The 15,530-nt window shown below is 36.0% G+C and overlaps 1 protein-coding gene across 1 annotated transcript in view; it reads left to right on the plus strand.

Moving 5' to 3' along the window:
* Window positions 1-15,221, plus strand: part of LOC128468247 (uncharacterized) — a 98,001-nt gene extending 82,780 nt beyond the window's left edge. Inside the window, exons 12-16 of the mRNA XM_053449936.1 lie at window positions 8,620-8,641; window positions 9,453-9,491; window positions 11,385-11,458; window positions 11,567-11,702; window positions 13,240-15,221. Coding sequence (XP_053305911.1) covers window positions 8,620-8,641; window positions 9,453-9,491; window positions 11,385-11,458; window positions 11,567-11,702; window positions 13,240-14,826 — 1,858 coding nt within the window. The 3' untranslated portion in view covers window positions 14,827-15,221. The remainder of the gene's footprint in view (window positions 1-8,619; window positions 8,642-9,452; window positions 9,492-11,384; window positions 11,459-11,566; window positions 11,703-13,239) is intronic.
* The last annotated feature ends 309 nt before the right edge of the window (window positions 15,222-15,530 follow it).

Consider the following 15,530-nt stretch of genomic DNA (forward strand, 5'->3'; position numbering starts at 1 on the left):
ATGATGACTTGAATATATAAATATATATTTGAGTCTTTTATGTTGATGTTAACAATCATAGAAAATATTAGGTAACTAAGGCTTGCTCTAACAATTTATCAACCTTTAATTAGTAGAAACGTAAATATAGCATGAAACAAAGAAACCTAAAAACAAAGAATGACTATGTCTGTCTTTGTATGCAGCAGCCTCACATTGGATTTTTGATACTGTGTTTTATAAACTGCAATAAAATAAAAACAAATTATTTAAAATAATACCTTATTAAAAAGTAATTTCATTGCTCATTCCTATAGCATATTGTATGCACAGATTGACTTCCTTTGTAAAGATGTGTTGCAGCGCCATTTATTTTCCAGCACAGTATGTTTGTACAGTTATTAAAAAAGAGTAAAGGGTCGAAGCTGTAGATGGGTGTTTCATGCTCTCTGTGACAAGTTTTAGATGTCAAACTCAACGACACTGTTAGTGGTGTAAAAAAAAGGAATTAGATGATTGCATATATGATGGAAGTGTTTCGCATCTTGTCTTAACAGTTGTGATTAATCTAGACAAGAGGGCACCAGTGTTAACCTCTTGAAATCTGCAGGGTAGAAACATACCAGAGGAAAACAAGGGTTAAGCAGGAGATGAAGGTTTCAGAGTGTACCAGAGAAAGTGTTCAAATAAGCATACCTGCAAGAAAGATATGTTGAAGATAATTTTTTGCTAGATGAGCAATTTGAGGAAAGGGATGGCAACTTCTACCATCTGTCCACTTATGAAGAGGCCACTTGGGATGAGGCCACTCCAGCTACATTTCCAAGCAAGCCAACACAACGTTAGCACTAATAATAATAAAAAATAAACCATATGACTAAGCAGCATAAAACATTGTAACCCACGTATGTGTAAGCCATGTTCTATTTCTACTTACATATCACGTGTTACAGTGCAAATGGATTGTTCTCAATAAGGACGATTTCACAAACTAACTTGGAGGCTAGTAGTAAAATATGAGAAATATTAATCGCCATAATTTAATTACGTTACTTTCATATTTAATCAATTGTATGTAGCTGAGTTATTAAGTACAGGTCTACAATTTCTCAGGTAAGATTTATATTTTTTTAGGTAAAATTATAATGTAACATTTAAGTTAGGCCTCACGTCCTTTAAACAAAATCCAGTTAGAGCCTGACAATCTTGTACATAATCAAGTATTGTTGATATGTTTTTTACAACCAGTAATAAAGGAGGAGAACATAATGAAGCGTTTACCTAAAAAAAGGTGAGGTTTTATTCTATGCTCACTAGCTGCTTTGGTTATTTATAATTTTGTTTTCTTTTTTATTTGATTCTGATACAAAATTCTTAAATAACAACAATAAAATATTACATATTGGAAGAAAAAAATACAAACTAAATATTAATGCAGAAGACATGCCTGGTCAGTTTGTCCAAATCTTTACAATATAGTTAAATATAAGTTGTATTAATATTTTTGAAAATAATGTATCAGTTGTCAATAACACCCACGTATATCAGATTTGAATGATGTCTTGAGTATCATTTAATACCGGGCTACATAAATGTTTAATTCAAGATGTTTTATGAACGTGCTTCAAAATATATTTCTGTATTTACTCAGCATGAATTAACATACATAAATAAATACATACTCACGTAGAATAATATTAAAATTGCCAGGTATTTATTTTATTCTTAAATATTTATTTTCTCAAGCATCCACAGTAAAAGTTATGCAAAGCCCAAACTACACAATCTAAACTAGCCCAAACTACTCAATCATCACGTTATGTCAGCCATGCCTGCCAAGACCGAAAGCACCAATAAGAAAACCGCATCTGCGCGTAGCGGGGATGAATTCCCGCTGTGATATGGATCCAGCAGTCTTTTCAATAGGGTAACGTGTGCATCAATACATCTATGGATAAAACTCAACAAATATGGGTACATTATAAAAGTAAATATAACACACTAATTTATGAGATTACAAACTTTACAATGATGTGAAAAAAATATACAGGATAGACAAGCCCTGTCCCCGTTACTGTAGTAACCAACTAGACATAAACAAAAAACCAAGGGCCCAGATAAATAAATAAAGCGCAACTTCTCCAGGTCTCTGGGCCCTTACGGGAAAACTCCAGGTCGTGGAGTGGCGTTGTAGCACCCCCACACACACTTCTCCTCCGACAATGACGTTTGTTCTGCAATGTTAGCGGGACCACCTGCAATGTCAGCGGGACGGCCCACTAATATCAGCAGGACCACCAACATCAGCACGACTTCCTACCCATATCCAATCATGGAGATGCATGCTGCTAGGTGCTGGGTTTACTGGCCTGGGCCACATAAATACGTTAATGCTGGAGATGTAAATGGGAAGAATTGAGAAAAGAGTGGAGAAAAGACACAGGGAGAGAGAAGATGGACTTACAATAGAAGAGTATTTGTGTATAAGAGTTAACATATGGGGTGTGAATCTAAGAAAAAAAAGAAATAATAAAATATAGGCAGGCTCTAAGGGTAGACATATTACGATAAAGATACACATTTATTTAATTTTAATATTTGGGGAGGGTGGGGAATTTTAACTGAGATCTTGCTCACCTTTTAGCTCATTCATTCGGAATGCCCTGCACCTGCTGCTGTAGTCCATGATTTGCATATTATTTCAATTAAAGCAAACATAATCAATAGTTCCTGAGCTCTGCTACATCTTTCTCCAACCTTCATTATTTATGGTGTTGTCAATACAAGTGTATTAATGATAATGAAACTCAGCAATAGTATTAGTGGTACCAGTCCCCTAAAGATTTTCATAATGTGATAAGTCATTTGGTTATATACACAGTCAAGAATGTTAAACCATCAAGGCTTAAAGGAAGAACAGTTTAATAATAAATAAGATTAGTCTGTATGTAGATAACTAGCTAAGCAACTAATACAAAACAACAATATCAATCAATTATATATTTAGTATATTTATTCTATTTCAAAACTCTGGGATTCGTCACAAGATATTACGTTAATGGGTACTTTAGGTACTTAGGACCATCAATTGCATATGAAGCCTCATCAGTACCCCCTCAGCATTGCAAAAAGGATGGATCTGATGACATAACAATTGAAGTGAAGAACAATACTTTAGAATTTTGTATGAACTATATTCATATCATTTTTTATGCAGCATAAATAAATGTAATTGTGACATTGTTTTTACTGTGCCATTCTGTCGAACACATGTATACTTCAAACATGATTAAGCACCTAAAATGTGATATATGCAAGACAGCTTGTCAGGGTATACTCATCCCATGCATGTAAGAATGAACTGCCTTCCCAAGAGGATTGAGTGAGGGAACTATGCGTCCTATAGTGAGAAGGATTCACCTAACATGGCATTTTGTGTCATGTCTCTAAAATATATTTCTTCATATCTTCAAAGCCCACAGATTGGATTATTTCGTTTATATACAATTAAAACCACCAATTAAGTTAGAGAAAGTCCACCTTATATCTTTTAGCCAACAACCTCCAAATTTAGTAGACTAAGGCAACAAAGTAAGATAAAAACACATTTCTAAGGTTAAAAAGAGGCTATTTCTTTTTAAGAAATATATACAAAACACACAAACATTGACATTGTAGCTTTATAGTTACATCACATAGAATCCTGCTGCTTTTCACTATAGAAAGGGAAGCAATGGCAGACATTATGCCACAGGACATAAAACGTGCGTTCTCCTTAGAGTAGCATGAAGCTGTATTTCAACTCACAGGTTATATATCTTTATTGGATGTTTGACAAGAATTATACAGACACATTTCTTTTGATTCTTGAGGAAGTATTTTTTTTAGGCGCTTGTCACTTGTGCTTTATTGGAAGATTGAATAATTTGCTTTTTCAGAAATCGAGTCTGAAATGAATCTCCATATAAATTAATGTTCCCAGGTTTCCACTTTACTGTGACCACCTGTGTAAGGGAGTGCTTCTACACCAACGATACTGAGAACAAGGGGAGTAAAAAAGATAATTTACCTTTTGAGAATTAACATTTTATTTACTGCTCGCAGCTATAGCAAATGTTAGAAACCACTTTAATCGTTTTGGTTTAAACTTGACACAGATCATTTACTCGTGGGAATTACTTTTCTGCAAACCTGCCAGATTTGTTTTATGCTAATAGTGGAAAGTAGTCCTTGGACTGAGCCATAAAATTAAAAGGATACCATCAAATATTATAACATACGTGTCATACAGATTATAAGGTTAGACTAGTCATGGCTACAAAACTGTTTTGGAAGTCAGCAAAGTCTAATATTCTACTAATAGACCTACACTTTTTATTGTGCTTTTATTGTGTTTTTCTCCTTTGTGGATTTTTTTTATCACTAGATTATGAAATGTAAGTATTTTTCTTACAACAATTATTCAGATCTTGTATATTTAACATTTTTTTAAATATGGTCAGTGATTTTTAATGGAAATATTCAACTGCATATTCTAGAAAAAGGTAAGTAAGTGATGTCAAATTTAACAGTTTGCTGATCTGGTAAACATTACATTTCCTTATAAACACCGCTTTCTTTACATCCTTAAAATCCTAACAATTGGGGTTAGTACCCTAACTTTGTCCAGTAACTAAAAACCAGCATATTTTCAATATCTTCAAAAAAAAGAAGATCCAAACCTCATACTGATGTCAACGATCTAAAGGTTTAAATTTACAATTCAGAGCAGATAAACGCATGATGGATAGACAAGTACTGTAAATGTCACATTCCCAAATACAACAAAACTAGATACCCACAAACTAAAAAAATCTAAATTTAACAAGCAACATATTTGAATTGTAAACGTATGTGTATACCATGTGAACATCCATTTTAACTTCTTATTGTGAGGATCTATATGATAATTCCCCTCTATTAAGGTATTATTGCAGTTTTTTTATTGTTCAGGGTATCCTGAAGGGTGGGATCAGGGTAGGAAATTGTTTTAATAGCGGTAGTTGCGGCATATTAAAGGGACACTTCAGCCAACCATCTGCACCTTAATGCATGTGGTCACTTTACATTGTCCATTTTGGAAATGCATGGGAGAATTCAGAAAGCAGTGAATCAGTGGCAAGAATAATTTATGTGTTTTTTTGCACTTTGGAAGAATGCATATTCTCACAGAGTATATTAATATGTATTCTTCTTTACAGGGGTACAGGGACAGTAAACTGTTTCTTTAAGACTCAGGTCTCGACTTCTCCAAGGGAACACAGTACCTGATTTGCCTTAAACAAAAAAGAAAACTCATTAGTTCCCCTTTGAAAGGATTATAACCTTATAAAGCCTTTTCAGGAAGGTTGTGTGTCACTAAAGTTTAGGTGGTCCTTCTAAACCAGGAGGAGTTAATATAATGTGGTATGCCAGGGGTCATTCTGACTTTGGAGCTGGAACTTAACAGAAATACTCAGTATCCATGATGCGTCCCGTTCTTGGCATGGCAGACCTGCTTAGTTCATTGTATTTTTTGGCACTGATGCAATCTTCAACAGCTGTAGCCAGTGAGCTCTCCCAACTGTAGTCTGTGAAGGACATCACTCAAGGTTTGCAGTTTGGAGAAAAAAAATAACAAAATGAACACTAGCTGATATTTTATATCTGATCTTTGAAATTATTATTTAAATGGCTTTTAAACTTTTGTTTTTAACCTAGTTTTTTGTATGCACATATATAAATGACAAACTCTTAATCTTGATTCCTTTGGAGTGCATAAGCATTTGTGCTTAGTTCTCTTCTTCCCATGTTATCAAAATTGGTGGTTTATTATATTATGTTTGTGGAACTGATGATATAATAAATATAAAAAAAACAAGAGAGGCGCAGAGGAGTAAGCAGTTGAAGGAGACAGCCATAAAGGTAAAAACTGGAGAGGTTTCTCCTGCAGCAAGGGCTGAGTTGGCCCCAGGGAAGGGCTGGCACAATTCAGACCATTCAGGGTCTAGGTTCTAGATCCAATAATATTGTGTCCAATGATGGCAAGGACAACAATGCTTGATGATCGGATCTCTCTTCCCCAACCCATGTGCTGTAGGTTGGGAGGCAATTCATAATACCCTCAAGAGGAATACAGCCCACCCCATTCTCCTCAACTCATATCCCTTGCTCAGAGCAATGGGGTGTTTAAAATGGCATTAAATCTTTTTAGAGGTAAACAGAATAATTGAATTACCCTACACCTCTTACTCTAAATCACTCACAGGAGGGGTGGGTGAGAGGTCAAAATAAAGTGACTTAACATCCATTAGACTTCAAATCAGTAAAAAGTGTCTAAAGGCCTTCTGTTAATAAGATATAAATACCTTTGAGCATATAGAGAGAAACTTACAGATTAGTACAAGTTTTATATGGTGAAAAACCTAAAAACAGTAAAACCTTGATATAACAGTTCTTGTGTTTTTAGGTGCCAATTTGTAGCTTAGCAGATTGTGACATGTATAAAAGAGTAGTTGTCATAAATACCTTTAAATCATAGACCATCTGCAGTTATGCAGTTTTTGAACAGGAAATTGTTATGTCATAACTTATTATATGGGGTTAAGGTTCCATGATACTGGTGGTGATTTATAAGCAATGGAAACTTTCCCATACTGCATTAAAGATTTTAAATAATTACAAACTCATGGAACTTTCACAGTCCAGTGTTAAAGAGGTTAAACAATGACATACACATCCCTGTTCCCCGTAAATCAACTTACTCTCAAGATGCTACTGCTACAGACCTACATGCTCTTATTACATTAGGTGACATAGCAGCCAAGATATATTACTGGAGTGACAACCCACTTAGAGGCAGCTTGCAGATAGGACAAGACAGGAACCCTATAAGAAAGTTAGGCCACTCCACTCCCAAGGAAGACAGTATAACACTACACACTCACACAGGGTGCTACATTCAAGCTTCTAAGGGGGGCACTTAACACTTAAATATGACAAAATTATCAGGTTAGTGACATGAAAACCAGCTTCACATGCTGTCACTGCACTGGTAATGAAGTCCATGGTAGCAGAGCCCCAGCTAGTGCCTTTTGCACCTGAGGCAAGAATGGAAAATTGTGCCCACCAGCTATTTTTTAACAGAGGTTATTTTATTTACACTGCCCTTACACACTGCCTTTACACACACATTTACACATACACGCTGCCTTTACACACACACCTACCCATTAACATGAATATATGCATACACTGCCCTTACACACACCTGCCCATAAACACACAAATACACATACACTGCCCTTACACACTGCCTTTACACACACCTGCCCATTAACATGCATATACACATACACTGCCCTAGAGAGGGATGATGATCTCCCCAACCAGCCCTGCTTATCGGTCGTGCACTGCCCACTGGGGCACCTGATGAGCAGTGCTGTTTGTGGAGAGCACAGTCGTGCAGCTGCTTCGGCAGTCCCCTGAAGACTGGCCCAGGGGAGGCAGGCTCTCTGCTCACCCCTCCCCTATAGAGACGCTAGTGTTTTTTTAGAGGCTTCGTAATGAATCATATTACTAGAACGCTGGGCCCCTGGTGAACTGCCCAGTGTGCCCAATGCATTTGAATGGGAACATTAATGTTGGTCTGGTTAGGGAGATCTGTGATCTCCCCAACCAGTCCTGGAGGCTGCAGCTGCTGATCGGGCGGCTGTGCGCCCCTGCACCCGAGGCGAGGGCCTCACTCGCCTCACCCTTGCTACGGCCCTGCATGGGGGTCAGAATAGTCCAGGGTGTAGCAAGTAGGGCGAGGCACGGCGACACTATTTTAATGTGTTGGGCGGGCTGGAGTTAGTGGGAGGCTTTTAATGACGTTTGCTGCTAAAGTGGGGACAATTTTGTTTGTCACTTTACCTTGTGTCGTTCCTAACTCCCTCCTTCCCTCCCTGTTTGTTTCACTGGGCTCAGTTGAAGCTATGAAAGCTTGCCAGGTATCTAAGGGAAACACCACAGCATTAACCCATGAAACTTTGGGTCTGGGTACAGGCATCCGGGTATGACCTTCCCTAAGTTGGTGTGGTGCCTGGAAAGTTTAAGAGGGTTTTCCAAGTGTATGCTATTTGTTTGTTATTTATTTATGTTATTTATTGATCTTCAGTTTTGATAGTCATCCCCCCTGTTAACAGACTTTTGTTTGAATTGAAGGTTATGTGTGGCAATGACTAATGTTAAAAAATTGTCGGTGTTATCTCAGACTAGTGCACAACACATTTGATTGTAGCAATTGTGTTACATGTTAGTATCGCAGGCAGCGTGACAACGTGATCCTTACTGGCCTTTTCTTATTCTGTAGAACCGTCACCATGACTGTTGGCAAATATTTTTAGTTAATTAGATTTTCATTGGTAAAGACCCATCCTGTTCAATTTAATTGGTAGGTTCAGTCCAAATATGCATTAAATTATCTTATTTTATTGAATTTATTGTATTGTAATAAAGCATTGTATTTCAGTATAGTAAACAACACATCTTTTCAATGTTGAATCACAATATTTGTATAGTTTCAATTCACTACGTGTTTTTTTCCTGCTTTTATTAATAATGTCCTTATCTCGATTGCAGGCGAGGATACGCACATCAGGAGGTAGGATTCACGTTCTCATTTCTATTAAATTGATTTCGGTAGATGGTTATAGTTTTAGTCATTATGGTACTTTGTAATTTCCAGAGTTGTCCCATCGCTTTAAACCTTTCATTGGCAAGTGTCACTGTTTTGATTAATCCATTATACCTTTCAAAACTACAGCAAGGTAATAATGTCATATCATTTCACAAAATATGTATCTTAAAAAATACAAACAAAATTGTTAATTTGTAAAATGTAATGTAGAACATTATCTGGCATTACCAGGTATAAGCAGCACTTACAAAGCTCTTAATATTATGGTTGCTCTATATATATATATATATATATATATATATATATATATATATATATATATATATATATATGTTATTAAAATGACAGATTTGCATAATGTGTACTTTATCTAAAAGTCACATTATCTAAAGTAGGCAGTAAACTGTATAATTTATAATAGAGTATAAAAACTCTCCATATTACTTTATCTTTAACACATCATGTGACGCTTTTTAAAATATTTTTAAAAAATATTACATGAAGTTCCTGTCTCTCTTCTTCTATAAGATTATGTGTTATTATCACTTGATGTAAAAGAGATGAAATATGGGAAGATTTAAAAGGATTAAGAGTCTGGTCTTTCAGTATTTTAGGTGGGGGTCAAACATTATTCTACTACTAGCGTGGGATTCCTTTAGCTGTAATAACGGAAAATAATTTCAGAAACCACAGAATCTTCTTTTAACTTATCTGTCTCTCTTTCTTTCTTTTTGGTACTTGCTTCTCTTTCGCCCTGTATTTTCTGACAAAAAAGCAACAACAATTGCTGAGGCCCTCTCTTCTCAAACCTGAGGTAGAACTTACCATCTCATCTCATTCTACTTGTTATATAAAAGTGTACAGGAAAAAAACAGAAATGGCATACGTTTTTAATATGTGTTCATTCATGTAAATACAGTTTACAATTAGTTTTAATTTATTTTCTTATGTCCTCTGAATTTTGGTAGAAGTTTTTATAATAGGGTCATAGGTCGCAAACAGCCGTGTTCTAGAGCATCAATCACTAAGTAGAAACATGGCCGAGTTCTAACATTTCTGAGGAGACCACACAATTCCTTGTCCTGCTTTTTCATATCTACATCCACTAGGGAGTGTAAAGAAAAATGACTGGGGATGCTCTTTATGTTTGTGCATTGCTTTAAATGGCACAAATCTTGTCTAACATGTTTCTGTACCATTTTGAATTAGTATATACTTAAGATGTCAAGTATGACATAAGTCTGTACTTGACACAGGCCTGTAGTGCCATTTTCATCCTGACGAAGACCCGTGTTTATGGCTGTTGAAACATTGGTATCATAATACATTAGTATATTTTATTCTAAGAAACACATGTGGTAATATTTGAGATTTTTATTGCACTTGACACACAACAGATATGACACGACAAATAAAGGGAAGTGTCATACCTCACTACACCACAAGGATATGAGTTACAAGGTTGACAGGATCCAATTCCATAGGCAGCAAAAGGACAGGGTCATAATATCTTACTAACCAGAAGCAGGGCATGGCCATCATTAAGTTAAATTAGTCTCTTTACCCTTTTTTTAATATAATAAACATAACACGTTTAAGCAAAAGGAAGGTTGATAATCTTGGGAATTTATGTTAAGCTTGTACGCCGTAGTCTAGTTTGTGTAGGCTTCTGGTGGTGAAGATGATGCAGGTAGTATAGAAGCTGTGGGGAGAATGTAAGCTAGGATATCATGACTAAACATGGTTAAAAATAGTGAGATGAGGAGACTTAGGCCAAACAGAATGTTTAAGACTCCCATCCATTGGGAAACAAAAGTGATTTGAGTTCTTTATTTATTACAGATATACAATAATCACAAAATACATACTTCTTACCTACTAAAAATGTGGAGCAGAGCTTAATTGTAAATGTGACGTATACATAATTTTTTTATGAGAGATACCCTTTAATGAACAGAGTTACAGTGACAACATACTATCTAGATGATATATGTTTTTTATAGTTGAAGCTTAAATTGCACCGTCAGTCCTTTCTAATTATAGCAAAAAATGGCTGTGTCCCAAAATCACTCTGCGTTGAGCACGATGATCCAAACCTTCAGTTGCCCTTTCCATAAGATGCCCTAGAGTGTACTATGATTCCGTAACCTATTCATCAGCTAATAACCATACCATTATGCTAACAGGGCAGCACTAATCCATGATTGTTTCACCTAAAATGAAAAACAAAAACATTCAAGAAATGTATTAATTTCTAATACAAAAAACATGTAATGTGTAGTTAGGCTTAATTAGTATCACAACCAAATTATTGAAAATGCAATGTTCATGAATTATCCAGTAACCGTGAGTTGTGGGATTATTTAAACACAAGAGAGTGACCACTAGAGGCTGCAAGTGGAAGTAACACCACAACCGGTATAATACATACATCAGCCTGGCAAGCAGACATGATAGTAATATCCATTTTTGTGCACAACTTTTATTAATGGTGCTCGACTTTATTTTACCAGTGTTTACAAACTGCTATTATTAAAAATGTAACATTCTGTGGTAAATAACATTGATCATCTCCCAAAATCTAAAATTATATATTGATTTAGCAGTGAGAAATTTTATATTACACCTGAAATCTTGAAATGCTGTTGTGTTAATGACTTTGGTGCTTTGGATTATTAATTCTTATATATTTGTCTTTTCTCTACAGGAATTGTCTATGGAATCTGGTATTGATCCTGGTCAAGAGTATTATGGACAAGACTATTATAGCTATGAACATGGGTATGTAATTTTAGAAACGTTTATGATCAGTCCATGAACACAAAACTGGCAATGTCTATTGTGTGAGAGCTATACACTTTATATTAATAGGATCATTTGTTACATTAGGTATGAACTTCCACAGTATGGAAGTCGTCGAAGGTTGCTGTCACCCGCTGGCATGTATGAAGAGTACGGGGAAGTGGTTGTAGAGAACGATGGCAGTTATTATTACAGTCCACATGGACCTACGGCCGAAGGAGATGTAAGTATACAGAATGCGTTTTGACAAGTTTTAAAGGTGCTGTTTTGTCTACTGTACCATATGAAAAAGTTTTAAAGGTGCTGTTTTGTCTACTGTACCATATGAAAAAATATATTCTATACCCAGCATTGACATCTATTAACTCTAGAATCAAGGAAAACTCCCAGCAAATATTTTTTAATACTAGTATACGATGAAAAATACATTTTCATAAATATCATGCTGTGTTTTTAACAGTTTTAGTTTTCCATTATATAATTTTTAGGGAGTTGCAGATAACTAGAACCCATACAAATTAACTATTTGTATGGGTTCTAGTTATCTTAGCCCAATCTACTAGATAAACATATGACTCCTTAAGCAATTCAGTGGTTCACTGTTAACCACCCAGCCTAACCAACTGATTAATGAAAGTCTAAAGAGTCTATGCCATAAAGAATGAGCTCAGTGCAGAGTCTCAGCAGAAAGAGCCACCCTAAATATTACATGACTGAAAGAAATGGCATGACTACAGGTAAAGAACATTTATCGGAACAAAATGAGAAGTTTTTTTGTCAGTTCTAACCTAGATTTCTGTATATAGCACTGTATTTTATTCTCAAGATTTTAAAGTAAAAAAGCACAACAGGGAAAATGTGCAAATGTCCCGATATCACCATTACCTTTTAATGTAAATAGCATTCTGATATTTAGTAAACTGATTGTTTTAAACAAATATACACAAAGATGTTTTTAAACACTAAGGACCTGCCTTTAATACAAACTATATATATATATATATATATATATATATATATATATATATATATATCGGAAACAATCCATTTGTTACCATGTTATGTGTAGAAAAGCACCTTATAGCTTACAATAGGTATAGAAATATGTTAGATAAGAGTTCTCATTGTATAGCACTTACAATGTTTTGTAGAGTTTTAGCATGAATGAAAGTTAAATCAGATTATTTTAAAAAGGACAGCAAAGATCCAGATCCAGATCACAAATGTAAAAAACTAAATGCATAATAATGAAGAACCATCTCACGACATTAGTGTCACCCTGTCTTAGTAATGGGTGTTCACTTCTGAATGTGTAGTCAGCATTGAGGAGGTCAGCAAGGAAGAAGGAGCATGGCACTCATCATGCCTGGAATTAAGCATGCACACATGCACACATGCAAAACTTGTGTAGTGTACAAGCACTATTAGTCTTTCCTGTCAAGCATTATGTTTTAAAAGCACACCAAACGTTCTGCTTGGTTTGAATATATTGTGGGAGAACTGCCCTCTTTCTCTGTTGGTTGAAAAAAATAATGCTTTACCGAGCATGTTGATCTACTACTTAATTTGTTTTGATTCTGAATCGGGCATGTATTATAAGCAAATATGTATTACAATTTGCATTTTTTTAATTGATTAGCTATAATTTCTAAACTGATGCCAAAGTTAAAATGTTGCCAAATAGAGTAACTTTAAAATATACTGTATATAGTTTGAGTTAATGTGCTTCTGCTAATCACGATCAATTTCCACAATTCCAGGCAAGAATTCATGGCCGACCCCCTTCCAGGAGAGGTAGAGGTCAGGGGCCAGGTTTTCCCATGGCTAGAGGAATGCCAGGGAGACCTGGACCATCCCGAGCTAGCATGCAAGGTGTAGCTAGGCCTAGTCAAGGAAGAAAAAAACTGAAAGCAGTTATGCAATTGAGTCGTGTAGCAGTTAGTGCTCATAAGGCTCCTGAGGCTGGAGAGGGGATGCATCGTTCTCCGTGGAAGAAGGCAAGGATCTTCCCAATGATACTTCAGAAAGTAAAAGGTAGTGGGAAAGATTCTGCTTATGCTAAGCTGGTCTCTGCCCGTCAAGTTGAGGGTGATGATAGCATGATTATTAAAGGAAGTTACTTTCAGAAATCAACTGATAAACCCTCTGTCACAAGAAAGCTTGATCGTGCCCTAAAACGGATAAGCATAGCTAGAAGACTTCAAGAAAGGCGACAATCGCAAAGTTCTTCTACCAAAACATCTGTAGTGGAAAGTGAGAAAGATGAAGAAGATTCTGATCTAAGTGAGTCTGAAAAAGAGAGCAAATCTGGGATTTCAATTAGTGTTACAGCTGAAAGTGAACCAGAAGAAAGTGAAGGCTCTGATCAAGAAACAGAGAAGAGAAGATCTACAGTGTCTGATGAATCATCTGTGAAAAGTAGTGTCCCTCCATCCCAAACAGATGATAAAGATTATCTGAAAGTAACCTTAGATCAGGATGAAACCAATGAAAGTACTGTAGATTCAGATGAGGAAAGAGATGAAACAATAGGTGAATCAGATGAAGAAACCCAGTCCTCAAAATCTGTAGATATCAAAGAGGAAGACTCACCAGATGAAGATTCTGATGATGATTCTAAGAAATCAGCAAGCGCTTATTCAGAAAAATCAAGCTTGCATGAAGAAATATCACCATCTGATACTGAAGAGTCATTATCAAAAGTATCTGTGAGAAGTTCAGAGAAGAAATCAGAAAGTAGTAGACATGCTACTGACGCTTCCAGTATTTTAAGTGATGAAGCCAGCCAAGAACCATCTGAGACAAGTGGAAAAAGTAGTTCAAAATCAAGTTCTAGGTCAAAGTCTTTTGTTGATAGTGAAATACAAAGTAAAATAGGAGAGGACTCAGAGGAAGAATCACAGTCAGGGTCAGAGGAGGAAGATGAAGAAAAGGATGATATCAGCAAAGCAAGTCATGTTGACAGCCACGTGGATACAGATGATGACAGCAAAAGTGAAGCATCTGAGTCCATAAGATCAGTTAATAGTAAAATGAGTCACAGTGTAAACAGTCACCAAGCCGATGCCCTAAGTATTGAGGAAAGCAACAGTCAAGATGAAGATGATGATGTGAGCCAAGAAAATTCATCTGTCAGTAAGCAAAGTGGTATCATAGCAGCCAGTCAGGAGGAAGATGATATATCACATGCCTCAATGGCTTCCGACATGCAGGATTCTAATGAAAGTAAAAGCCTTAGTAAAAGGATATCCTCTGAACAATCAGACTCACATGACACTGGGCATGGTTCCAGTTCAAACACTGATGCCTCTGACTCTGAAGTTGCTGGTGACAACACATCATTTTGAAAAAGAATAGTAGGTTGACTTGTTGAATTTCAAATTTCTTTGTTTGCAGTGCTTCTGTGTGATCCTATTAAAAACTTTTTAAGTCTTTGACATTTCTCTTCTGCTGTAATTTATTTCTGCCATAGATAAAGTTAAATTGATTTCTACATGTTATTCTTTCTTAATACTGATAACCCAATTTTTTACAGATATCATGGGTAGGTACTTATTATTAACCGCATTATAGTGTGTTCTCATTTGTTTTTTAATTGAAATGTGTGTGAAAATGCATTATCCATCCACCCTAACACAATTCAAAAGGGTACACATACAGTTTGTGGCTGGCTAGTAGACTCGTGCATTAAAATTGATACAAAATAAAATTTTTACAAAAGTTGCCAATTCCTTCAATTTGTACAAATGTCCAAAAACAAGGAGTGGCCCCCAAGAAAACCAAGCAAAGAGCTCTAATTTATTGGTTTTTCACTCTCACTCTTATTCAGGCTCTCTCACACTCTCACTTTCTCTGTCTGTCACACTCTCTCTTAATGTCTCCCCACCTTCTCCGCCGATCACTTCTCCTTCCATGCAGCTCCACTTCTTAACACTGTACACTGATACCCACATAGTCCAACACTGTACACTAACATCCACACAGTCCAACACTGTACCCTGACATCCACACAGTCCAACCCTGTACACCCCACACACACATACTCAAATTG

Source organism: Spea bombifrons, chromosome 11 (genome assembly GCF_027358695.1).
Source record: "Spea bombifrons isolate aSpeBom1 chromosome 11, aSpeBom1.2.pri, whole genome shotgun sequence".
NCBI lineage: Eukaryota > Metazoa > Chordata > Amphibia > Anura > Pelobatidae > Spea > Spea bombifrons.